At 44.1% G+C, this 27117-nt stretch overlaps 1 protein-coding gene across 1 annotated transcript; it reads right to left on the bottom strand.

Moving 5' to 3' along the window:
- On the bottom strand, positions 1-26010 carry LOC132832626 (interferon-induced very large GTPase 1-like). The gene is made up of 5 exons (XM_060850709.1): positions 25801-26010; positions 21864-22139; positions 21469-21747; positions 8743-8850; positions 1-5624 (listed from the first exon to the last, which is right to left on the bottom strand). Exons 1-5 carry the CDS (start codon positions 25916-25918, stop codon positions 607-609), a joined length of 5799 nt encoding a protein of 1932 aa, XP_060706692.1. The 5' UTR covers positions 25919-26010; the 3' UTR covers positions 1-606.
- Between the last annotated feature and the right edge of the window lie 1107 nt (positions 26011-27117).

Here is a 27117-nt window from a genome sequence, read left to right as displayed (position 1 = left end):
CTTATTTGACTTTCAAAGAGATAGTTCAAAATAGAAGATCAGGTGAATTCATGACAGATAGTTGGAAGAACAAAAAGGCAGCTTCCCTTTTCAGATGAGATCCTTTTAGTGACATTAAGAAGAGGAGTGTCAACTTCCTGCCTGGCAGTAAAGCAGGAGACCCAATCAGATACCTGTCTCACTCTGGTTTGTAGGCATTATAGAAATTACTTATTAAAGGTGAATAAACAATAACCCCAAATTTAATTTTCTGGTCAATTATTCACATGTGGGAACGGGTTTGTTTTTCCACCTGCTAACCATCAGCTGCACATTTAGAAACTCCTTCAAACCTGGTAAATAGGCTGGAAATTTCTCAGAGCTGCTGTCTCTGCCACTCCATGACCTTCCAGTAGGCCAGGGTGTGAGCTGAAGAGATACCAATAAAGCACTTTGGAATGAAGGTGGGAGGTGGGGCTGGCAGATTTCTGGAGATGAGTATCATAACAGGGAGGTGGGGGGGAGCAAAGAGGAAGAGGCAGACAGCTTCCGAGAGTAAGTGGGATGGTATGGATGGGGGCGAAGAGGAAAAGGGGCTTCTCAGGGTCTGTGTTTGAAGTCAGCAAGCTATTTTAACTCACTAATTGTTAATTTGTATTTATCTTCAATATCTTTTTCAACTTGTTCCCAAGATATATTCCAACTAGAAATGCTGTCTGCTGGTTTCGCTGAGTATTTATCAGCAAATTTGGTGTTGTATTTATAGAAAACCCATTTCCAAAAGGCTGACGTCTCGATGCTGGTATCAAATGGAATGTTCCAGCGTTTGTACCGATCATTGAGTTGCCTGTAGTTCTTGGTAGGAAACCATTTCCCGCCGGTATCTTCATTCATGAAACTGCCATCACTCCCAACAGCTGTTGTACAATTCTCTGACACCAATATCTCAGTAGTGAAATATCTTTCTCCATTCAGCCCTTTGCTCCGGTGATATTCAGTGCTGTGCTGTGAGTGCTCCCTGCTTGTACAATCACACAGGACTCCACAGAAGGGACACCGCTCCCCACAGCCGCATAACATTGTGTACAGTTCACTGGATGGATCTGTGGGGAGAGCAGAGATTTTCCCAGCAATATCCTTCCCCCAATCTTGAACCCTTTCCTTCAGATCATTTGTACTGATAAAGTTTTCAATTTCTTGTTTGAAGTTCTGGGCGTTAATCTTTTCAGACTGAAAAGTAACAGGTCCCAGTGTCTCTTGTGGAATCTGTATCTCATCCCCCAGTTTTGCCCTAAATGTCTGAATGATCCCAGTCACTGATTGCTCATTATTTGGATGTGTGATATCTGTCAGAGTTTCCCTCACCTGGGTGATAACCCCTTTCAGAATAGTGAGTGCGTGAGAGCACAGCAGAGGGACTTGTCCATCATCTGTGGCTGTACAATAAAGGACAACTTGTTCTTTCAGCCAATCTTTTTCAAATGACATGGTGTGATTTATATATCGGTAATATTGTTCAAAAGTATCTCTCTCCTTCAAGTGAAGCATCAGAGCCACTTGGAAGTTTTTCCGGTACAAGAATTTCCCTCCCTTGCAGTTGTACCTCATGTGATGAGCAATATTCGATCCCAGTTTGTTCTCCACAGCTTGGATTATGGCTGGAATCAGGCAATTTTCACAGAACATTTCTGCTCTCCGTTTAGTTTGGTCTTTCTCCTGGTAGGTGTCCTTAAAACTTTGGCAGTAAGCTGCTTTCTCCTTTTGTAACTGCTCCACAGGGTTGTGTTTCTTCAGGAAGTTTTCCTGCACTTCTTCATATTTTTTAATGGCAAATCCACAGATATGAAGTTTAAAATCCACACTGAATTGTTGAGTAAAAGTGAATCTCTGATCCTGGTGTGTCTGGATTTTCCCATCAATGACTCTCAGGAGTTCTCTGCAATGATTAGAATCATAATCCTGTTCCTGGTTCACTGTCTGATTCACAAACTGTTTACACTCCCTCACCCACTGAGCACACAGCTCCTGGGCACTTGGTATGTCATTTTTACCAGAAAAAAAAGACTTCACTTTATTAACACATTTCCAACCATATTGCTGAATATGGCTGTCATTTACTTGGAGTTTTACGTCACTCAGTTGACATAGGGTTTTCTTGCTAAGTTGCTCATTGAGGAGTTTGGTGTTCGCAGGCATGTTCTGCTGTAGACTTTGTTCCATGTCCTTCATTATATTGGCTTTTGGGGGTGGTGAGTAGTTAAACATTGAAATTGTCTCTTGCCACATTTTCTCAAACGCGCTCTCCAGTTGTGTTTCATTCATTTCCCTGTTTTCCTGTCTGCACTGCTGTAGGAGGTTATTGACCTGTTCTTCAATCTGACTCTGATATTGTTCCTTAATCTCATTCACCTTCTGCAAAGCTCTCTTCCTTTGCACTGCTTCATTACACTTTCTGTCCATGTACATCCCACGTTCAATGATCAGAGAATTGATGCTTCCGACAAAATCTTCCCTGTATTTTTCGACAAGGTTTGAGTTATTGTCAGTGGAATAATATTCCTCTAATTTTCGGAGAGCTTTTCCTTTCTGATCATTGAGCAATGCAATCTGTTCACTTTTCAAGTTTTGAGCTTCCCTTTCTGGATCCTGTTTTGTATTAAAGATTCGGTTCTGTGCCCTTTGCAGGAAGGAATGTATCTCTTTCCTCAGTTCCCACTCCAGGTCGGTGTATGTGACAGAGAGTTCTTTATAAGCTTCGGCTACCAGACTGTTCCGGAAACTGAAGATGAAATTCTCATATTTCACTGCGTTCCACAGGGATTTAGTCCACTCGATAAACTCCGAGATGGTCGACAGTCTCCCTTTTCTTCTCTTCTCTTTCAGATTCTGAAAAAGCCTTTTCTTCAGCTCAAACACCTTGTGGCTGTAGCTGGTATTAACAGCTGCCATGGGTGGATTCCCGTGCCACAGGCCTGGGATATTCCAGTTATTCTCCATCGGATCATACTCTAACACATCGGAGAACTTGCTGAACTGTCCATCCCTTTTTTCCATTTTAGCTGCTGCCCGTGTCACCACATCCAGCTGTTCCAGCAGAAGTTTGCAGCCTCTGATATTCTGATCATGAGCAGCCACGTCACTCACATTCTGGTGAACAAAGTAACAAACTGGCCTTTTCCCTACTTCTCTCATTCGTATAAATGCATGGACCACTATCTGCAGCACGTCTTTCATCTCGGTGGAGTTCTCCATGGCCATATTTATCAATGTGACATCACTTAACCCGATCACCAGGGTGGCGAGCTCATTGTCATGTTCATAGCTGCCGTCAATGTCTGACAGTTCTGGTGCTTTCAGCCCCTCAGTGTCGATCACCATGATGTACCCACAGCCCAGCTCCTTCTGCAGATCTCCTGTAACCTTAATGAGCTGCATGAAGGCCCCACGGGTGCAGCGCCCACTGCTCACAGCAAACTGCAAACCAAACATGGTGTTGAGAAGTGTGGACTTGCCTGTGCTCTGCACACCCAGTACCGTCAGCACGAACACATGGGTCTCTCTGCCAATCCTGGCTTCAACTGCCTTCAGTACATCAGCGACCCACTGTAAAGGGATGTTGGAAACATCTCCATCGATGAGCTCCAGAGGGAACCCATCCAACATCAGGTCAGCAGCAAAGTGGGGTAATATTTGCACTGTGTCTCTCTCTTCCTCATTACGGTTCTCCTGTTTTATCAGTGTTTCATAGATCAGTCCGATTTCTCGCATGAAGTGTTCAAGTCCAAGGGAGCTGGCAGTTATCTGTCGGTCTAATTCCTGTAACTGTTTGTTGATTGTCGGGTCTTTCTGCTCTGTTGACTGTCCCTGAGATTTCTCATACAAAGCTTTATACTGTTCACGTAAAACAGAGAGAGTGTCTCTCGATCTGGAATCCAACCGGAATTTCATCCACTGCAGGAAATATGTCCTCTCATCCCTGTCTCTCAGGGCTGTCATAAATCTTTCCATATCAGCCGATATACCTTTCTCTCGCTGCTGCTTTAGGAGTTTCCTCTTCTCTTCCTCAAGGTCATTCCAATATTTTTGTGGTGAACTCTCTTTTCCCTGTTTTAGGCGACATTGTTCTTTTTCTATTTTGGAAACTTGTTGCCAAGTGAAACCCTGAAAAGACATGTTTTTTGATTTGCATTGGCTAATGGTCTCTCCTTCAATAGGGTTAGAAATGTTACCAGATTTTTCTTTACCCTGTGAACACAGCTCGTCATCCTCATCTATTGCAAACCCCATCTCCCTTGCAGTTACTGCCAGTGTCTCCAAATGGCTGGGGTTCCGAATATTATTTTGATGGGTTATTTCCAAGGCCTTTTTCAATGTGGATCGCAGTGTCTTAGTAAACTCTGCATTGTTTCTTTTTCCTTGAAAGAATATTTGTTCCTTTTTAAACACTGAGGATGTAATGAATTCCTTTAAATGCCCTTTAGTCTCACTGCTCACACTGCTCCCAGTGAGCACTATGTATGTACTCGCTGGAGACTGGGCGAGAGACTTCAGGGTCTTGCTTGAGCCACTGTCAACATTATCAACCCAAATAAAAACAGCTGAAGAGATGGTTGTCAGAAACTGAACCTGTGTGTGAAACTCTTTACCGTCACCTCGAAGGTTTAATATGGTCATTGGCTCTGGGAAAAGGTCCAATTCCTCACTCCCACTGGGCAGGTACCAGCACAACTCGACAAGACCATCAGAAATCCTGCGAGGGATATCACCGCCCTCCATGTTGTGATGGATGAAGAAGTTGTGATGTTGCTGGGAGGGGCTGAGGACTTCATTTAGAATCATTGATTTGGAGATGGAGCAGGAACCGAGTCGAATGAAGGAAAAGATGGGAATGTCGGCAGTCACCATATTTGTTTCCTTAAAGACTACACTATCTCGGAGTGAGAGTGGGCACCACTTCTTCACAATGGAGCGCAGGGCCCACAGGAGGAAGGTGCAGCCTTTGTTGCCAGCAGGCAGTAACAATGGCAATGCAAACTGGCACAGGGACATCTTTACCATCAGCTCCTGCTGCACGAATGGGTCAGCACACAGGAAAATAGACACAATGATATCCAGGGGATGGTATAAACCTTCACTGCGTTCATCCTGAGATAGAAAATCCAAGTTTTCTGATTCTGACTGATTTTGTGTCTTAGTTAGTTCATAATTAAAATTTCTTGCCCTGGAATGAACCATCATTAAATTCCGGAGAAAATATCCTGGTATTTCCTGAGGTGAATCAGGTGATTGATTTTGAAGTGTTTCTGTATTTATGCTGAGAATGTCACTCAGGATCAGCTTCTTACTTTGATACTCTAATTTCATGAGGAGTTTGGGAATACTGTTTCCTGTATTAACTTTTCCATAACTAATATCAGAATAATTGTTTTCAGAAACTGAATTATCTCTTTGGACTGAATTCTGTTCTTGTTCAGTTGTGGTTTTGTTTCCTTCCACTGAGTTATGTGGTCCTGTGCTGTGTTCTGATTCTCCCAGAACAGGCTTTGTTGTGAACTGTGAGTTAGATTCAGTTATCATCTGTTCTACCTCAGTATCCATGGCTTCCTGATGGTGGAGAGCGTGATCAGGCTCTGGTTGTGCCGAAACTAAGAAAGATATCATATTAAATTATCTGATCAACATTATTCAGCCAGTAGTTCAAACAGTGCTGTAAAAACCAGAATTATACTGCTCTGTTCCCCTATCACCTTACACACTGCATCGGCCAACTCTGGCCATAAGCCCCCAGCTCATGAATTCACTCTCATTCACAAATTCCCCTTGGTGTCACTCTGACTATCGTTTTCATATTGTTTTCTAGAGTCATTTCTTGTACAGAACTTAAATATTATTGAACAAAGTCTCAATATTTCAAACATGTTTGGGTCCTGCATTCATGAGGATTCAAAGGTGAGGCATTCATGATTACCAACTCAAAGACCAATCAGTATTAACCTGCCTGATTTAAAATTTAACAAAGCTTGGCTGTTAACTGTTGATCAGCATTATTGGGTTCAACACAGCCAAGAGTCATCTAGACTTGAACCATGAGCTTGCTGTCTCTCCATGGATGCTGCTTGACCCACTGTGATCTCCAGCATTTGTTATTTTCAGTACAAATTCCACTTGTTGACCAATCATGATCCTTCTTTAACATAGGAGAAATGTTGGTTTTACCTTTGGATTTGTTCACATGCAAAGCATCTTCATGTTTGTAAGATAAAAATCTTTGACAAAATGTGTTTTTTCAGCAATATTATTTTCTTGCTCTGTATCAAGAAGAAAATAACTGCTCTCCTGTTTTCTACATATCGCTTCTTAGATATCAGAGTACCTGGACAGCAAGAAACCTCGGCTCCATTGATCTTACATTCCTGATGTACATGCAGAATGTGGTTTTACATTACATGACACTGAATTGCTTTGTTAACTGCTGCCAGTCCCACTCTGTGAGCTGCTGCATTCAGTCACAAATGTGGCTTCAATTTGGGATCTGCAGATGATGTATTATCAACAAAAATCCAAAATGGGTCTTTCAGGAACTTCCCTCAGTTATTCCTCATGTCTGTTTGAAATCTTTCTCCTGTCACTTAAAAATATGCCATTCAGTCTCAAATACCTGCACCCACCTCTGTAACCCTAGGGAAAAAGCTCCTAACATTCACCTTATCTCTACCCCTCATGCTTTTATAAACCTCTATACGGTCACCCTTCAACCCCCTGCACTCCAGTGAAAAAGTCCCAGCCTATCCACCATCTCCATATGCTCAGACACTCCATTCTTGGTAAGTCACTTCTGAAATCTCTCCAGCTTAATAATACCCTTCCTATGACAGGGCGACCAGCAATGGACAGTACTCTAGAAGAAGTCAAGAGTGTGGTGCTGGAAAAGCTGGGTCAGGCAGCATCCGAGGAGGAGGAAAATCGATGTTTTGGGCAAAAGCCCTTCATCAGGAATGTGGCTTGTGGATCAGGGATGAGAAATACATGGAAAGGGGTAGGGTAGGTGGGAAGGTACCTGGGAAAGTGATAGGTGGATGAAGGTGAGGGAGAAGGAGATAGGTCAAAGGAGGGAGTGATGGACAGATCCGGAGCGTGTGCGACTTGGTGGCTTGGGAATGGGATAATGTGGGGGGAAGGGAAATGAGGAAGTTGTTGAAATTCACATTGTTGATCGTGTGGTTGTTGGGTCCCAAGGCAGAATGTGAGGCGTTCCTCCTCCAGGCAGTGTGCGGGAATGCTTTGGTATTGGAGGAAGCCCAGGACCTGCATGTCCTGATCGGAGTGGGAGGGGGAGTTGAAGTGTTCAGCAACGGGGTGGTTGGGTTGGTGGGTGCAGGTGACATAAAGATGTTCTCTGAAAAGATCTGCAAGAAGGTGTTCCGTCTCCCTGATACAGGAGACCATACCGGGTGTAGCGAATGCAGTAGATGACATTGGTAGATGTACAGGTACTCGAGAAGAAGCCTCCCCAATATCCTGTATTATCCCAACAAGACATCCATAATGACATCATGATGGACAATGTTTTATAAATTCCTGAAGTCACAAGCAGAGTAGGTTTTAAAGGTCGGTGGGACAGGGTCAGGATGGGAGTGAAATGGGTCTGACAGGGTTTAACAGTGACTGGGAGGATGGGACAGGGTCAGGAGGGGAGGGGAATGAATCTGACAGGGTTGAACAGTGCCTGGGAGGGTGGGACAGTGTCAGGAGGGGAGGGGAATTAGTCTGACAGGGTTTAACAGTGACTGGGAGGGTGGGACAGGGTCAGGGACTGAGGGGAATTAGTCTGACAGGGTTTAACGATGTCTGGGAGGGTGGGACAGGGTCAGGAGGGGAGTGAAGAATTTCCAAATCAGTCTACAGACAGAAATTGATATCTCATTGACTAAATTATGCAGAAGCTGGAATAGAGACCTCCAAAACTGAGAAAATAAAAGAGAATGTTTGAAATGGAATGAAATATAGTTACACACTCTGAAATATTCTCTCTCACTTACTGGACCCAGGATTCAAACACCCTCAGCACTGACTAACTACATTCACACAGCACAGTGCAGAAGGAATGAAGGGTGAAGGAGTGGAGGGAGAGGGAGTATGGAATGGGAAAATAGGGGGTGAGGATTGGATGGAGAGGTTGTGGGGGGATGGAGTTGGGGAAGAGAAGGATGAGAGAGTCATGAAGAACTGAACCGTGAGGAAACTGATGAGTGTCCCATCCAGGAGAATGTAACTTTACACCTTTCAATCCCTCTCCCATCATTCCCAACACTCTGTCCCCTCAGTCACTTACTGGGAGCTGTTGTGTAGGTCCCACTTGGGGAACCTGCAGAAACAAAATAAACATCCATTAGGATGGGGAATAATCCATTCTCAGAGAGTGAGAACACAACAACTGTGAGGGGATGGAGATTGTGTCAGAAATCCTCATTCCCACACTCCCCTCCATCCTTACACTTTTTGGAGATTCTGGAGATCCCTCCCACCCCATTGATATTCAGTCTGTGAGGATGTAAGTGTGTGTGATGGGTTTATTGATCAATGTTAGACCTGATCTAGGCCAAAGGATGATCAGACAGGGAACAAGACGGGTTTATATGTGTGTATCTGTGCTGGAATTCAATCAGTTCCATTCCCCACAGTACCCTATACTCCCAGTACTGGAGATTCCCCCACACTCACTCTGTCCTCTCACTTCCACATTCCCCTCTCTCTGAATCTTACCTCTCCAGGGCCTTTTCCAGATGATTATTCCGAAAATTGCAGCCATTGCAGCGATTAATCCAATCAAAAGTATAAGATGGGAACGTACCATACTGTTTTCTGGGATTTCTGAAACACATTGGAATAATATCAGGATTATCTCTGTTCCTGGATCCACTCTCGGTCTGTGTTGATTGGGGACAGTTTTAGTTTCACCCACCCATTGGGAATTGATGGACTTGGTTCAATAAATTTTGAACTCCAGATCTCATTGATGGGATCAATGTAATAACTGCACAGAAGATGGTATCCATCACCGAACCACCCTTTATTTATACATAAACAGTCCTTGACTTTAGGACTGACTCTTTCAGAGTCAGGTAGCAGAGTGTCATCATCTCTGACACTTCCCTTTTTATTTGTCAGCCAGGGCTCCCTGATTGGGGCTGGATCAATCAGGGAACTCATATTCTCTGAGGTCCTGCTGGCTAGCCTCGTTACAATCACAACTTCCCTCCCCCTCTGAGTCTGAGAACATAGGCCAGCCATTTTCCTTGGAGAGCATCCTGGGGTGTTTTAGCACTGGGACAGCTTCCTCCATGTTCAGCAGATAATAACAGCAGCATCGACTGCACAGGAGCTCGCCTCTTGTGACAGGAGTGCCTTGGCAGGATTTTATTTTCTTCTTCCAGTGGCAAAGGCATCAAGTTGGCTCCTCCATCATGTCCATCTCAGATTCTAAACTCTCAACAATGCTTGACAGATATAGTGAACCCATGAGTTCTGGCAGCTCAGGGGGGTATGGTATGTTTTGCTCCTGCATTGTTTACAAATTTACAACTTTCAAACAGACCTTGCGCTGGGTGGGGGGGTTCAGGACCATCACACCTGCCTGACCTTTCCACATCACTGGTCCCGATCTCACATGGAGAATGCCTCTTTCCCATACAGGACCATTTCCATCATTCTTACACCAAACCTCCTCCCCTTACTGTGATGATACTGCGACTTTAAGAGATTATTTTGTCCTGTTTCTTTTCAAAGAGAAGTTGTAAAGCAGAGGTGTCAAGCTGTCTGGTTGGAAAGCCAGTGAAGTGACTGGCTTACGAGGCCTTGGGTTTTTTAAAGCAGGAACAATAGAAGCAGCCTGGATGGGTGTGGCCAGCTCTCGGACCGAGATTTCTAATTTGTAGTTTTTTAGCTTTGCAATTCAGCATCAGTTACTGTTGGAGTCTCAACAGGCTCGGAATTACAGTAAATGTCTCCTTGCTGCTCCTCTCTCTGAGCTTTCTCTTGAAGCTTTTCCTTCTGGCTTGCTGCAGTTACCTGTGAGACAAATCTATTTTCTGAACTTTGCCAAGGGGTGTGTTTATGAGATGTTACTACATTAAATCATTAATTAGTAATCGGCACTGTGTCTATTGATTTGTTAATTTTTCTGATAGATTTATATATTCTTTGGTTATATTTTATCTCTAGTGTTTTGATAAAGTGTGTTTTGCCTAAAGCTGAGTAGTGTGACCAATCGAATTGCATCTGGAACACAGCATTTTACATGTGCCTTTAAAATAAGATAAAGTTAGGTCCCAGGCTGCCTTCTTAAAATATTTTGCAGGGGTCTGGTCTGATCCTTAATTCCTTGTATTAAACAGTTTCTCTTGTTTGGCGGAGACTTGTGTCCAGCATTGGTGTTCCTGAGGCCATTACACCCCACCCCCACAGGTCCGGGAAGATCAGATTCAACCTGGTGCAGAGTCTTCTACCCATCAGCAACTCTGCTGGTCCCAACTCTGCTGTTGCATGTGGGGTGATCCCATAATCAAATAAGAACCATGATACCTTGGTAACTATCAAGAGGGTCGGCTGTTTTTCAAGCCAGCCTTTAAAGTTTGGACTGCTTTTTCTGCCAGGCCAGTCAATGTTGGGTGGTATGAAGCTGTTCTTACCTGAAGAATCTCAAACCATTTTAAAAACATGACAAAATTTCTGTCTTGTAAATTGTGGTCCGTTCCTTGTGCTACCTGGGAGGCTTTATCGTGCTACTCCAGAGGCTTTAAACTAGTAAGGGGATGACTCAAATCAAAGTAACAGTGAGTAAAGAGAAAGGGCTGAGGCTGGTACAGCTCTAAGGGGAACAGCTCAAATCGTCAAAACAGGCAAGAACTTGGCAGTGACCAAGGTCAGAATGATAAACTGCATTTACTTCAATGTAAGAGGTCTGTCAGGGAAGGCAGATGAACTTAGGGCATGGTTAGGAACATGGGACTGGGATATTGCAGCTATTACAGAGATATGCCTCAGGGATAGACTGGACTGGCAGCTTAATGTTGCAGAGTACAGATGCTGTGGATGGTTTGAAAGGGGGGTAAGAGAGGAGGGAAAGTTTTTATTTCAGGATAACATTACACTGTACTTAGGGAGGCATACACTGGGAGATTGACCAGTGAAGTTATGTAAGTGGAACTGAGAAATAAGGAAGAGATGAGCACCTGGTTGGGATTGTGTTATAGTTCCCAGTAGTCAGCAGCAAGTTGAAAAGCAAATACATAAGGAGATCTCAGATATCTCTGAGAATATTAAGGTGGTAACAGTAGATTTTAACTTCCAAACATAGACTGGGACTGTCATTGTGTTAAAGGCTTGGATTGGGAGGAATTTGTTAGTGTGTATAAGAAAATGTTCTTATTCAATATATACATGTACCTACTGGAGAAGGAATGATACTTGACCTTAAAGTAGTGATGGAAAAGGACAGAACTGATCAAAATTGGAAGAAAGCCAATTTTGCTAGTATTAGACATGAACTCTCAAAAGTTGATTGGGGGAGTCGGGGGGGGCGGGGGGGTGGTTGGAGTGGGGGTGTGGGGGTGCTATTTGCAGGTAAAGGAATGAATGAAAAATTGGAGGCCTTTAAAAATGAGACAATGAACGTTCAGGGACAGTATGTTCCTGTTCTGTGAAGGACAAGGCTGGTAGGTGTCGGAAATGCTGGATTAAAGCCAGAAGTCATTGCGAATGAACGTGATTTGGTAGCCATTATAGAGACATGGTTACAGAATGGTCCTGACTGGGAGTTAAATATCCAGGGATACTAGACTATTCGGAAGGATAGACAAGAAGGTAAGGGAGGTGGTGTAGCTCTGTTATTCAAGGACAATACCAGGGCAGTGCTGAGAGATGGTATAGGTTCTATGGAGAATGAAGTTAAATCCATTTAGGGGGAAATGAGAATTTCTAAGAAGAAAAAATCCCTGATTGGTGTAGTCTATAGGCCATTAATTAATAACATCACATTGGGTGGACAATAAACAAAGAAATAACTGCAAAAATGGTGCAGCATTTATCATGGGGGATTTTAATCTGCGTATAAATAGTTGAACCAGCTCAGTCAGGATAGCCTTCAGGAGGAGTTCATTGAATGCATCTGTGATCATTTTCTTGAACAGCATGTAATAGAACCGACAAGGGAGCAAGCTATCCTAGATCTGGTCCTGTATAATGAGACAGGAATAATTAACAACCTCATACTCAGGAATCCTCTTGGCAGGAGTGATCACAGCATGGTTGAATTTAAAATACAGCTGGATAGTGTGAAGATAAAATCCAATCCCAAGGTCCTGTGCTTAAACAAGGGAGACTACAATAGAATGTGGGAGGACTTGGCTAAAGTAGACTGGAAACAAAGACTTTGTGGTGGGACAGTTGATAAGCAATGGAGGACTTTCAAAGCAATTTTTCAAACTGTTCAGCAAAAGTATATTCCAGTGAAAAGGAAGGACTGTAAGAAGAGGGGTAATCTGCCATGGGTGTCACAGGAAATAAGGCAGGCTATCAAATTGCAAGAGAAGGAATACAATGTGGCCAAAAACAGCTTGAAACTAGAAGACTGAGATAACTACAAAGGTCAACAGAGAGCTACAACAAGATCAATAAAGAAAATAAAGATACAGCATGAGTAAAAAAGCTAGCACAAAATATAGAGACCGATAGCAAAGGTTTCTCTAAATATATAAAACGGAAAAGAGTGGCTAAAGTTGGTCCTTTTGAGGATGAGAAGAGGCATTTAGTTATGGGAAACAATGAAATGGCCAAGGCATTGAACGGGTATTTTGTATCAATCTTCACAGTGAAGGACACTAATATCATGTCAGTAAGTGACAAAGAGGTGAAGGTAGGTGAGGACCTGGAAACGATGCTTATTATAGAAGGGTTAGTATTGGGCAAACTGATGGTGCTAAGGATAGATAAGTCTCCTGGCCCTGATGGAATCCATCCCAGGGTTCTAAAAGAAATGGTGGAAGATATAGCAAGTGCAGGAAATTTGCTGGACTCTGGGGCAGTCCCGGCAGACTGGAAATAGCAAGTGTGATGCCACTGTTTAAAAAGGGAAGTAGACAAAAGATGGGGAATTATAGACCAGTTAGCTCAACCTCTGTTGTGGGGAAGATGCTTGAGACTATTACCAAGAAAGAAATAGCAGGGCATCTCCAAAGAAATTGCCCTGTTGGGCAGACGCAGCATGGGTTCATGAAGGGCGGGTCATGCTTCACAAATCTTTTGGAATTCAATGAAGACATTTCGAGCAAGGTGGACAATGGGGACCCAGTGGATGTGGTGTACCTAGATTTCCAAAAGGCATTCGACAAGGTGCTGCATAAGATAAAGTAGGGTAGAGGTATTATGGGTAGAGTGTCAGTGTGGATAGAGAATTGGTTGACTGACAGGAAACAAAGAGTGGGGCGAAATGAGTGCTACTCTGGCTGGCAATCAGTGACTAGTGGTGTGCCTCAGGGATCGGTGTAGGGACCGGAATTATTTACAATTCATTTCGATGATTTGGAGTTGGGGAACCACATAAAGGGTGTCAAAGTTTCCTGATGACACTAAGATGAGTGGCAGAGCAAAGTGTGCAGAGGACTATGAACCTTTGAAAAGGAGCATAGACACATGGAGTGAGTGGACAAAAGTCTGGCAGATGGAATACAATGTTAGTAAATGTGATGTCATCCATTTTGGTTCGAGTAACAATACAAACAATTATTACCTGAATGGTAAAAAGTTACAGCATGCTGTTGTGCAGAGGGACCTGGGTGTCCTTGTGCATGAATCACGAAAGGTTGGTCTCCAGGTAAAACGAATAATTAAAAGGCAAATGGAATTCCGTCTTGCTTTGCTAAACGGAGTGAGTTTAAAAGCAGAGTGGTAATGTTGCAGGGAGCTGGTGAGGCCACACCTGGCGTACTGTGTGCAGTTTTGGACTCCTTACTTGAGAAAAAATGTATTGGCACTGGAGCCTGAGCAGAGGAGGTTCATTAGATTGATTCAGGAGTTGAGGGGGAGGGGTTGGCTTCTGAAGAGGGACTGAGTAGACTGGGATTATATTCATTGGAATTTAGAAGACTGAGGGGGGATCTTACAGAAACATATAAAATTATGAAGGGAATCGACTAAACAGAAATGGAGAGATGCTTCCACTAGTGGGTGAGATGAGGTCAAGAGGGCATGGCCTCAAGGTTAGAGGTAGCAGTTTTTGGACTGAACTGAGAAGGAATCTCTTCACCCACAGGGTTGTTAATCTATGGAATTCCTTGCCCAGGGAAGTAGTTGATGCTACTTCAGTAATTTTTTTTAAAATAAAGGAACTAAAGAATACAGTGAGAGGGTGGGTACGTGGATCTGAGTCCACAAAAAGATCAGCCATGATCTTGTTTAATGGTGGGGCAGGCTGGAAGGGCAGGATGGCCTACTCCTGCTCCCAGTTCTTAGATTCTTATGACGAGAGAAATTGAGGTCCTGGTCAAGAAACAGAAAGCTGCATTTGTCAGTTACAGACAGCAGGGATTGTGTGAATCCTGAGAAGAGTATAATGACAGGAAGGGTATACTTAGGAGGGAAATCAGGAGGACAAAAAAGGGACATGAGATAGCTTTAGCAAATGGAGTTAAGGAGAACCCAAAGAGATTCTCCAAGTGCATACGGGCAAAAGAGTAACTAGGGAGAGAATGGGGCACTTAAAGATCAATGTGGCCGTCTATGTGTGGAACCACAGGAGATCACTCAGATACTAATCACATATTTAATATCAGTATTTACTGTGGAGAAGGATATGGAAGCCAGGGAACTTGAGAAAATAAATAGAGATGTCTTGAAAACCGTCCACATTACAGAAGAGGAGGTGCTGAAGATCTTAAAATTAAGGCAGATAAATCCCTGATCAGGTGTTACCCAGAATTCTGTGGGAAGCTAGGGAAGAGAATGCTGGGTGCCTCGCTCAGATTTTTGTATCATCAACAGCCAAAGCTGAGGTGCCCTAAGACTGGAGGGTGGCTAATGCGGTGCCACTACTGAAGAAAAGCTGGAATGAAAAACCAGAGGTGAGCCTGACTCAGCGATGGGCATGTTGTTGGAGAGGATTCTGAGAAATAGGATTTACATGCATTTGGAAAGCAAGGACTGATTAGGGATAGACAACATGGCTTTGTGCGTGGGAAACTGTGTTTCAGTAATTTGAATGAGTTTTTTGAAGAGGTAACAAAAAAGATTGGTGAAGGTAGAGGGGTAGATGTTGTCCATATGGACTTCAGCAAAGTATTTGACAAAGTTTTGCATGTAGACTGGTTAGTAAGGTTAGATCACATGGGACCAGAGGAGCTAGCCAGTTGAATATAAAAATTGGCTTCAAGGTGGGAGACGGAGGGTGTCGAAGAGGATTGCTTTTTGGACTGGAGGCCTGTGACCAGTGGTGTGCCACAAGAATCGGTGCTGGGTCCACTGCTTTTCATCATTTATATAGATCAGTTGCAGATATGAACAGAAGAATGGTAGGTAGAGTTTAATTTTGGTATGAGGGGCTGCACTGTGGGAGAACAAATGTGAGGGAAAATGATACAGTTAATGGAAAGACTCTGAATAACACTGATATAGAGAAGGATCTTGGGATTCAAGTTCATAGCTCCTTGAAAGTGACCACACAAGTAGATAGAATGGTAAATATGGTATATGGCATACTTGCCTTTACTGGTCAGGGAATCGACTAAAAGAGTCAGGGTGTCATATTGCAGCTTTGTAAGACTGCTACACTTAGGCCACACTTCGAGTATTACATTCAATTCTGGTCGTCACATTAGAGGAAGGGTGTGGAAGCTTTGAAGAGGGTGCAGAAGAGGTTTACCAAGATGCTGCCTGGATTAGAGGGTATGAGCTATAAGGAGAGGCTAGAAAAACTCAGGTTGTTTTCTCAAGAGTGGAGGAAGCTGAGGGGAGACTTGATAGAAGTCTATAAAATTATGAAATGCATGGATAGGGTTGATGGCTAAAATCTTTTCCCAGAGTAGAAATAGCTAATACTAGAAGGAATGCATTTAAGGTGAAAGGGGGAAAGTTCAAAGGAGATGTGATGAGCAGGTCTTTTTACACAGAAAGAGGTAGGAGTCTAGAACACAATGTCCGGGGTGGGAGTTGAGGCAGGTACGATAAGGGCATTTAAGGGCGTTGTAGATAACCACATGAATATGCAAGGAATGGAGGGATATGGACCAATAGCAGCCAGAAGGGATTGGCATCATGTTGGGCATGACACTGTGGGGCAAAGGGCTCATTCCTGTGCTGTACAATTCTCAGTTCGATGTTCTACATAAAGGATTTGGATGTGAGTATAGCAGGTGTGGTTAGTAAGTTTGCAGATGATATCAAAATTGGCAATGGACAGTGAAGAAGATTATCTCGGAGTACAACGAGACCTTGACCAGATGGGCCAATATGCCAGAGAGTTGCAGATTGAGTTTGAGATAAATGTGAGGTGTTGAACTTTGGTAAGGCAAACCAGGACAGGACATTTGGTTACAGTTAATGGTCGGGCCTGGGGAGTGTTGCCAAACAAAGAGACCTTGAGGTGGCGATGCACAGATTGTTTAAAGTGGAGTTGCAGATAGACAGGATGGTGAAGAATCTGTTTGGTATGCCTACCTTCATTGAGTAGAAGAGCTGTGATGTAATTGGTGAGGCCACCTTTAGGATACGGCTTTCCATTCTGGTCTCGCTTCTTTGGGAAAGAGATTGTGAAACTTGAGAGGGGAGAGAAAAGATTTGCAAAGATGTTGCCAGGGTTGGAGGGTTTGAGTTAGAGGGAGAGACTCAGTAGGCTGGCACTTTTTCCCATGGAGCGTCGGAGGCTGGTTAATAAAATCATGAGGGGCCTGGATAGTGTGAACAGGCAAGGTCTTCTTCCCCAGGGTAGAGGACTCCAAATCCAGACAGTACAGGCTTAAAGTGAAAGGGGTAAGATTTAAAAAGGATCAGAGGGGTAGCCTTTTCATGCAGAGGGTGATGTGTGCATGGAATGAGCTTCCAGAGGATGTGGTGGAGGCTGGTATAATGACAACATTTGAAAGGCATCTGGGTGGGTATATGAATAGGAAGGGTTTCAAGGGTATAGACCAAATTCTGGCAAATGGGACCAGGTCAGATTGGGCTACCTGATCAGTGCAGAAATGTTAGACTGAGAGCTCTGTTTCTGAGCTGTATGACTCTGTGTTGGGTTGAATGTGTTGAAAAAGATGTGTGTGGCTTTTCTATCATCATCCAAGAGTTTGGTGAAGGGACCCTATGCACACCCACTCAGTTTGGGTTGGTAACTACAATAACTAAGAACATTGAGCCCATGAAAGCACCTGTAAAGTCAACGTGCAACCAAATCCAACATTCACCCGGCCATTGCCTTGAATGTGGGTGAGCTGTTGATGGTAATTTTTGTCCTTGTTGGCACTCTGGGCACTGCCCCTCCAAAACAGCTATGTCTACACCCAGGCCTGGCCACTCGACATTGTGTCTCACCAACATCTTCATTTTGGAGACCCCTGGTCGAGTTCAGTCAGTGTTTGGCAGTGACCCTTGCTCAGGCCAATCACTCCTGCTCCCCAGAACAAGATGCTGCCCTCGGCCATGAACTGGCCTCTCTGGGTCCAAACATTTTTTAATTCAAAGGATTGCAATGGCCTTTTTGTTTCCCCCATAACTACAAGTTGTTTCAGTTTTGAAGGGATTGGATTTTTCTGTGTCCAAAGTCTGTTATTGTCAGCCCTAATCAGGAGCACATCCAAAATATTTAATTCCTGAAGAAGGGCTTATGCCCAAAACATCAATTCTCCTGCTCCTTGGATGCTGCCTGATCTGCTGCGCTTTTCCAGCAACACATTTTTCAGCCAAAATATTTAATACCATTATAGACTCTACCATTGGGGATACAACCAGTGATGTATTTGTTAATGGTAGGTGGCTCAATCCATCACAAATTTTAATTCATAAAGGTATTGGTGGCACGTCCTGACTCCAAATATGACCATCAATCCTTCCTTCTGTATCTGGGTGTATTTACGTGCTGCATCGGCCAAAGTCCTAGATGTAAATTCTCTTGGATGTTCCTCTCTATTGAGCCATCAATGCTGTGCGGGAAAACATTGTATGTCAATACTAGACCTTTCTTGGGATCCTTGGTGGATGATAGTTGTTTTGTTACTTCATTGAAAGCACGGGCTTATGTTTGCAACCATTTCCCAGACTGATCCTTTCTGTCACGAGTTGATGTTACGATGCCAGGACAGAGGCCAGGTTTTTTATATATTAGATTAGATTACTCACAGTGTGGAAACAGGCCCTTCGGCCCAACAAGTCCACACCGACTCACCAAAGCGTAACCCACCCATACCCCTACATTTACCCCTTACCTAACACTACGGGCAATTTAGCATGGCCAATTCACCTGACCCGCACATCTTTGGACTGTGGGAGGAAACCAGAGCACCCACACAGTCAGTCGCCTGAGGCGGGAATTGAACCCGGGTTTCTGGCGCTGTGAGGCAGCAGTGCTAACCACTGTGTCACCGTGCCACCCACCAAAGGTTAAGTACAAACTTTCCAAAATAATTCACCAGCCCAAGATGCGACCCAAGCAACAGGCGTAACCTGGAATTGACAAATCTGTAGCCCAAGTCAATCACTTGGGGGACCTGGGACACACATTCTTCCCTTCGTAGGTATATGCCTGCCTTGGACAACCATCTTAGGACTCTTTCAGTGCTCCTTATTAATTTTCCATGTTATTGGTTCATTTGTCATTTAAGTAAATGATGACCAGGGTAGACCATGCAAGATGTTCTCTATTGTTCACTGAAAGATCGAACAGGCTGACAATACCTCAAATGACAGTGTTGTATCTTGGTACAATCCCTGATGGATATTAATTGTAGCATACGTCTGGGAACCTGGTCTAATCACAATTGCAAGTAAGTGTGGCTCATGTCCAGCCGTGTGAAGGAGAACTCCCATCCTGCACCAACGTTGGGCACAAATCCTGAGGGGCTGCCTATCTATTCTGCTGTCAAAAGCAGTTTACACTTTGTTTAAAATCCCCACAAAGGCAAACCGACCCACTGGGCTTCAGTACCATTCCAATCACTGCTGCCTATTCCACAAACTGGACTGGTTTGATCATTCCTTCACTTTCCAGCCTTCTAATTTCTGCCTTGACATTTGCCCGTAAGGCCAATGGCACTGGGCAGGCCTTACAGCATCATGGGATTGATTCCTGGTCAACATGCAAGGTGGCTTGACTCCTCTGATAACCCCTAGATCTTCCTGGATGATCTACAGGTAAGTAAATTGAATTTCACTCAAGCAGCCATTTTCTAATTGAAACATATTGAGCCATTCGGGGTGAATCTCTCACAACTGATTTCGCCCCATTAAGCATTTGTTTGGGAAACGTGGGAAACATTAATCTTGGATTTGAAGCTTTTAGCGCAATCACTGGTAACTGAACTGGTTCAACTTGCTGCATTTTCCAATGATAAAGCCAGTTGTAGTGCCTGCTTGAAGTCCAGTCGAGCTTCAGCCAGAAGGTGTTTCATCATAGTTACATCAGTAATTACATCATAGTTACATCAGTGATTACATCATAGTTACATCAGTGATTACATCATAGTTACATCAGTAATTACATCATAGTTACATCAGTAATTCCACATAGCATTCTCTGTGTATCTCATTAATGGTTAAACCAGTCTTCTTAACTGAGTCAAAAATCCTGATGTGGATTCCCCTCGTTCTTGAATTGCCAAATAAAAATAATCATGTCTCGGAATTAGAGGAAGCTTTTGCTCATAACATTCCTTAATTATCTCCATTAATGCTTGATAGGTTTTAGTATCTCTTGCCTGAAGGAAAGCTAGGGTCCTAATAACAGAAAACTCTGCAGCTCCACAGACTGTCAGGAGAATTACATGTTGCTTTTCGTCTGCCACAATGTTGTTTGCCCAGACAATATGCTGCATTATTTTCACAAACTGGGCCCAGTCCTTGATCGCAGGATTGAATGAGTCAAGTTTCCCAAACAAATGCTTCCCTGATTGAAAGCTGCCTGTTCTGAGCAAGTTTCTTCAGGATTGTGCTTTACCCCCATCGCCACTGAAATAACCCTACAGAAGCTCGTGTTCCCCTAGCAAGCCACTCGTTGTTTACACATGATCAGTCCTTAACTTTAGAAGCCCCTCATTCAGAGTCAACTGCCAGACCCTCAATACCTCTGACACACCCTTTTTTTAATGTCAGTCAGGACTCCCTGATTGGATCAGGTTAACGGCCCAATTAGAGACCTCCTATTGACGGGGTGCAGCTGGCTGACCCTGGTGTAATCACTACAGGAATAAACTGGTGCTGGAATCTGGGACAAGGGAGAACCACCTTCAAATTAGGGTGAAATTATTTAGGAGGGAAATCAAGAAACAATACCTCAGAAATTCGCTGATGGAAATCTGGAGTTAGAACATAGAACATAGAAAAATACAGCGCAGTACAGGCCCTTCAGCCCTCGATGTTGCGCCGACCGAAGCCTACCTAACCTACACTAGCCCAATAACCTCCATATGCTTATCCAAAGCCCGCTTAAATGACCATAAAGAGGGAGAGTCCACCACTGCTACTGGCAAGGCATTCCATGAACTCACAACCCGCTGAGTAAAGAATCTACCTCTAACATCTGTCCTATACCTACCACCCCTTAATTTAAAGCTGTGTCCCCTAGTGGGCGGCACGGTGGCACAGTGGTTAGCACTGCTGCCTCACAGCACCTGAGACCCGGGTTCAATTCCCGACTCAGGCGACTGACTGTGTGGAGTTTGCACGTTCTCCCCGTGTCTGTGTGGGTTTCCTCCGGGTGCTCCGGTTTCCTCCCATAGTCCAAAGATGTGCGGGTCAGTTGAATTGGCCATGCTAAATTGCCCATAGTGTTAGGTAGGGGTGAATGTAGGGGTATGGGTGGGTTGCGCTTCGGCGGGTCGGTGTGGACTTGTTGGGCCGAAGGGCCTGTTTCCACACTGTAAGTCTAATCTAAGTCTAATCTAATCTAACAGCTGACTCCATTAGTGGAAAAAGGTTCTCACTGTCAACCCTATCTAAACCCCTAATCATCTTGTACACCTCTATCAAATCTCCCCTAAACCTTCTTTTCTCCAATGAGAACAGCCCCAAGTGCCTCAGCCTTTCCTCATACCAAATTGCTGTGAGCGCTGAGGATCAATTGAATATTTCCAGCCTGAGATCAGGAGGGTTTTGTTGGGTAAGAGCAGCAAAAGACACGGAGCAGGAATGGGGAAAGGGAGTGAGGGACAGATCAGAGCAACCTCAATTCATGGTGGAACAGACAGACAGACACACACACACACACACACTCACACAGACACTCCAGTCCCTTACCCCACTGATTGAGCTTGCCCTCTGCCAGGCTGCTGTGTTCAATTTGACAGGAGTATTGATCCTCATCCCCAGCATTGATCTCAATCTCTTTCTGGATCTGTTGGGTCCCATCGTGGTTCGGTCGTACCCCTGAGGATTGGGTCTCAGACATGACCTCTCCATTCCTTAGCCAGGTCACCTCGATGTCTACAGGATCAAACTCAGTGACCAGGCAGGAGAGAGTGAGTGGCTTGTCCTGACCATTGGGCTCCCTCCTGGAGATGAACACTTCAGGCTGAACTGTGATGGGAAAGGGTGAAAACACAAACAATAAACAGACACTGAATGGAATGGGAGAACAGTTTCATAGATCAGTGGGGTTAGATCAGAATATGGAGCAAAACAGAAACACATACTTTTCCTTCCAAAATACCGCTTTCCAGCGTCCAGATATCGCTTTAAATGCTCAACAAACCCTTGCTCGAGATGTGTTTCCCAATATTTGTTCCAGGATTCATCAGCATTCCATTTCTCTTTAGTCTTCACTGCATTGTGATTGGTTGCGATCCATCTCATTCTATCTGGATCTAAGCTGAGGTAATCCTTTCCATCAAATCCAACTCGCATTGATCTCTTAATAGAGCCGTCATCAGTGATCTCGGCAATTGCTATCCATTGAAACGTGTGAATTCCTGCCAATGATCAAACAGGAAATAGTATTAAATTGTTTGCATAAAATGACAATCACTCTGATCAGAGGGGAAACATAATCTAGTATCAGGTAGAAACAGTGATTACTGTCCAGTACTAAATGATATCAGGGGTCAGTGCTGGGGGATGGACTGAGTGGAGTGACCCAGGGGTCAGTGCTGGGGATGGACTGATTGGAGTGTCCCAGGGGTCAGTGCTGGGAGATGGACTGAGTAGAGTGACCCAGGGGTCAGTGCTGGGGATGGACTGATTGGAGTGACCCAGGGGTCAGTGCTGGGGAATGGACTGAGTGGGGTGACCCAGGGGTCAGTGCTGGGGGATGGACTGAGTGGAGTGACCCAGAGGTCAGTGCTGGGGGATGGACTGACTGGAGTGAACCAAAGGTCAGTGCTGGGGAATGGACTGAGTGGAGTGACCCAGAGATTGGTGTTGGGAGATGGACTGAGTGGATCATTCATTCGATCATAACCATCTCTTGATCTTCATTAGTGTGACGCAACTTTATAAATATCTCAGTCAGAATAGGGAAAAGGAATAAAGTAACACTCTGCAAATCTCCTGTTCAAATTGTACTCCATATGGAATGCTGAAATGTTACAGGAGACAGTATAACTCAGGCCAGGGCACTGCCTGTCACTCATTGAAAAGAAAAAGAATAAAATTAGACTTGTTTTCAAAAAGTAAGTTTCCAGATCTCAGGGCATGCTAAAGTGTAATACAGTTCATTAATTTTCATAATTGTTTTGAAAAGGAGGAAATGTTGGAGATATTTTGCACACAGGAAGGCTCCTACAAGCTGCAAATGATGCTCATTATAGTTTGGTACTGACCAAGGATAACTTCCCTGCTCTTCTTCAAAGGTTCATCTGCATAAAGCCAACGGGGACTCTGTTCAGCATCTCATCTGACAGACAGTGACTTCAACAGCACAGCATTCTGTAAAGCCTGAACTGGCATGTTCAGTGTAATTGTTGTATTAATATCCTGGGGTAGGCTTTGTACCTACAACCTGCTGATGCAGAACCCAGAGGGGTACCATCTGCACCATATTCAACATTACTCTTCAGTGAGTGACCCTGAACCCTGGGGAATGGGGTAGGAAGCTCGAAAGGAGACAGAGGGAGAACAGAGTCTCATTGAAACTGGTGAAAAGCTGTAATAAAAATGGATTTATACAGGAAACACAGAAAGCTAGCACACAAGGGCAGCAGGTAACCAGGAAGGGGCATGAAATGTTCTCCCTTGTTTCAAAGGGTTAGAGTGTAAGTGTAGGGAAGTCTTAATATAATGGTACAAGATGCTGGTGAGACCACATTTGCAGTACTGAGAGCAGTTTTATTCTCTTATTTAAGGAAAAATAATATTTCATTCCAGGCAGTTCAGAGAAGATTCACTGGGAGGATCCCTGGTGTGGAGGGATTGTCATATGAGCAAAGGCTAAACAATACTGACCAAGTTGATAGATGAAAGAAGGGCTGTAGGTGTCATATACATGGACTTTAGAAAGGCATTTGATAAGGTTCCCCATGGTAGACTGATGGAGAAAGTGAAGTCACATGGTGTGCAGGGTGTTCTAGCTAGGTGGATAAGAAACTGGTTGAGCAACAGGAGACAGAGAGTAGTAGTTGAAGGGAGTTTCTCGAAATGGAGAAAGGTGACCAGTAGTGTTTCACAGGGGTCAGTGCTGGGGTCACTGTTGTTTGTAATCTACATAAATGATCTGGAAGAGAGCACTGTTGGAATGATCAGCAAGTTTGTAGATGCCACAAAGATTGGTGGAGTAGCAGAAAGCATAAGGGACTGTCAGAGAATACAGGAGGATATAGATAGACTGGAGAGTTGGGCATAAAAGTGGCAGATGACTTTCAATCCAGACAATGTGAGGTGATATATTTAGGTAAGACTAATTCTAGAGTGAATTATACAATGAAAGGAAAAGCCTTGGGAAAAGTTGATGAACAGAGAGATCTGGGAGTGCAGGTCCATTGTACCCCGAAGGTTGCTGCACAGGTGGATAGAGTGGTCATGAAGGTATATAGTATGCTTGTGTTCATCGGACGGGGTATTGGGTATAAGAGCTGGCAGGTCATGTTAAAATTGTACACGACATTGGTTGGGCCACATTTAGAATACTGTGTACAGTTCTGGTCACCACATTACCAAAAGGATGTGCCAAAAGGATGTGGACGCTTTGGAGAGGATGCAGAGAAGGTTTACGAGGACGTTGCCTGGTATGGAAGGTGCTCGCTATGAAGAGAGGCTGAGTAGGTTAGATTTATTTTCACTAGAAAAAAGGAGATTATGGGGGGAACCTGATTGAGGTTTATAAAATTATGAAAGAGACAAGCTTTTTCCCAGGGAGAAGGATTCAATAACGAGAGGTCACACTCTCAGGGTGAGAGGTGGAAAGTTTAAGGGGGATACACGTGGCAAGTACATCACACAGAGAGTGGTGGGTGTTTGGAACGTGTTGCCAGCAGAGGTGGTAGAGGTAGGCACGGTAGATTCATTTAAGATGCGTCTGGACAGATACATGAGGAAGTGGGGAGCACAGGAATACAGATGCTTAGGAATTGACCAACAGGTTTAGACAGTACATTTGGATCGGGTCAGGCTTAGAAGGCTGAAAGGCCTGTTCCTGGGCTGTAAATTTTCTTTGTTCTTCGTATGGGAGTCTATTTACTGGAGTTTCGAAGGATGAGAGGTGATCCCATTGAAACATATCAGATTCTGAAGGGGCTGGACAGGGTAAATGCTGAGAGAATGTTTTTCCTCATGGGAGAGTCTAGGCTCAGAGGGCACAGACTCAGAATAAAGGGGCGCCAATTTAAAACTGAGATGAGGAGGAGATGAGGAGGATTGATAGTCCTTGCCAGAGAGAGCTGTGGGGAACACATCCTTTGCATGTTTAAGGCTAAGGTCAGAGGTCACATGACACCAGGTTATGGTCCAGCAGGTTTATTTGAAATCACAAGCTTTCGAAGCGTTGCTCCCTCATCAGGTTAAACATTCAAATTGTGATTCTAGATAAACCTGCTGAACTGTAGCCTGGTGCCACGTAACTTTGTCCACCCCAGTCCAATCATATTTTAAGGCTGAGACGGAGAAATTTTGGATCGATCGGGGAATCGTGAGTTTGCGGAGAAAGGAAAGTGAATGTGAGGAATGTCGGATCAGCCATGATCCCATTGAATGAGGGAGCAGGTTCAACAATTCGAATGGCCTACTCCTGTTCCTATTTCTTACACAGAGAGAGAGATCAGACAGACAGTGAGAAAATAATCCAAATTGGAGAAATGGAAGCCCAGCAGCTCAGTGGTTAGCACTGTTGACTCACAGCATCAGGGACCCAGGTTCAATCCTAGCCTCAGGTGACTGTCCATATGGAGTTTACACGTTCTCCCTGTGTCTGCACTCTCTGGGTGCTCCAGTTTCTTCCCACAGTCCAATGCAGGTTAGTGGATTGACCATGCTAAATTACCCATAACGTCTCAGGACGTGCAGGCTCGGTGGGTTAGCCATGAAAAATGTGGAGTTACAGGAATGGAGTGGGTGGGATGTTCTTTGGAGAGTCAATATGGACTCAAGTGGCCTGCTTCCACATTGTAGGAATTCTATGAAATTCCGTATCACTGAACTTACCAGATGTCCGGTTTGTCCTTTTCATCATTGTATTCAGATTCTCCTTTGCCATGTCTGATCGTGTATTCCCGAGACCTGTGAGATATTGCCAATATTCTGCATCAAAATAGTCCACCATGAACTGCTACCTGGGGACCATCCGACCAACATTAGTGTCATGGTAATTGAGTTGAACTCCATTGACTATCACAATGTTAGTCACCTCCGGAAAATCCTTAATGCCAGAGACTGCCGTGTAGATCACAGTCAGTGAGTGGGTGTCTGCAAATATCAGTTAAAGAAGGGGTTAATAAACATTTACACAGTATTGAAGTCTTATGCCCCAGAAATTCCGACACACCTAACCAAGATGTTTCAGTACAGCTCCAACACCAGCCTCAATGTGACAATGTGGAAAATTGCTCAGGTATGACCTGTACACAAAAAAGCAGGACAAATCCAACCCAGTGAATTAACCACCCCACAGCCTGTTCTCGATCATCAATAAACTGATGGATAGTGTCACCAACAGTGACATCAAACAGCAATAACCTGCACAGTGACGTCAGGTTTAGCTTCCCCCAGGACCACATTACAGCCTTGGTTCAAACATGGACAAAACAGCTGATTCCAGCAGTGAGGTGAGAGAGACAGCCCTTGATATCAGTATCACATTTGACCGAGTGTGGCATCAAGGAGCCCAGCAAAACTGGAATCAATGGCAATCAGCTTTCTGTTGGTTGGCGCATGGGAAAATGGTTGCAATTGTTGGAGGTCAGGCATCGCAGCTCCAGGACATCTTGCCAGCAGCTTCTCAGGCACTTTCCCTCCATTATAATGTCAGAAATAAGAATGTTTGCCGATGATGGCACAACGTTCAGCATTGTTCCGACTCCTCAAATATTGAAACAGTCCATTTCCAAATGGAGCAACACCTGGATAATATTCAGGCTTTGGCTGGTAAGTAGCAAGTTATATTGGAACCAACCACAGGTCTCATGTACTGACCAACTGAAATAGGTGAGAATGCAATGTCTCCCTTTAATATTCAATGGTGTTACCATCACTGAATTGTTCAGAAACTGAAGTGGATTAACCATGTTACTGTAAGCAAGAGCAGGTCAGATTTTAGGAATTCTGCAGTAAGTAATTCACCTCTTCATTCCCCAAAAACCAGCAATGTCATCATTCATTCTTTATTTAAACCAATGCACAGCAGTGTGTACCATCTCCAAGATTCACTGCAGAAACTTAACACAACTTCTCTGACAGCACCTTCCAAACGTGTGACATCTACCATCTACCTTCGAGGAGGACAACAGCAACAGATGCAAAAGT

The sequence above is a fragment of the Hemiscyllium ocellatum genome, chromosome 35 (genome assembly GCF_020745735.1).
Source record: "Hemiscyllium ocellatum isolate sHemOce1 chromosome 35, sHemOce1.pat.X.cur, whole genome shotgun sequence".
Taxonomy (NCBI): domain Eukaryota; kingdom Metazoa; phylum Chordata; class Chondrichthyes; order Orectolobiformes; family Hemiscylliidae; genus Hemiscyllium; species Hemiscyllium ocellatum.
The sequence above is the reverse complement of the archived record's forward strand: the minus strand, read 5'-3'. Positions and strand labels throughout refer to the sequence as shown.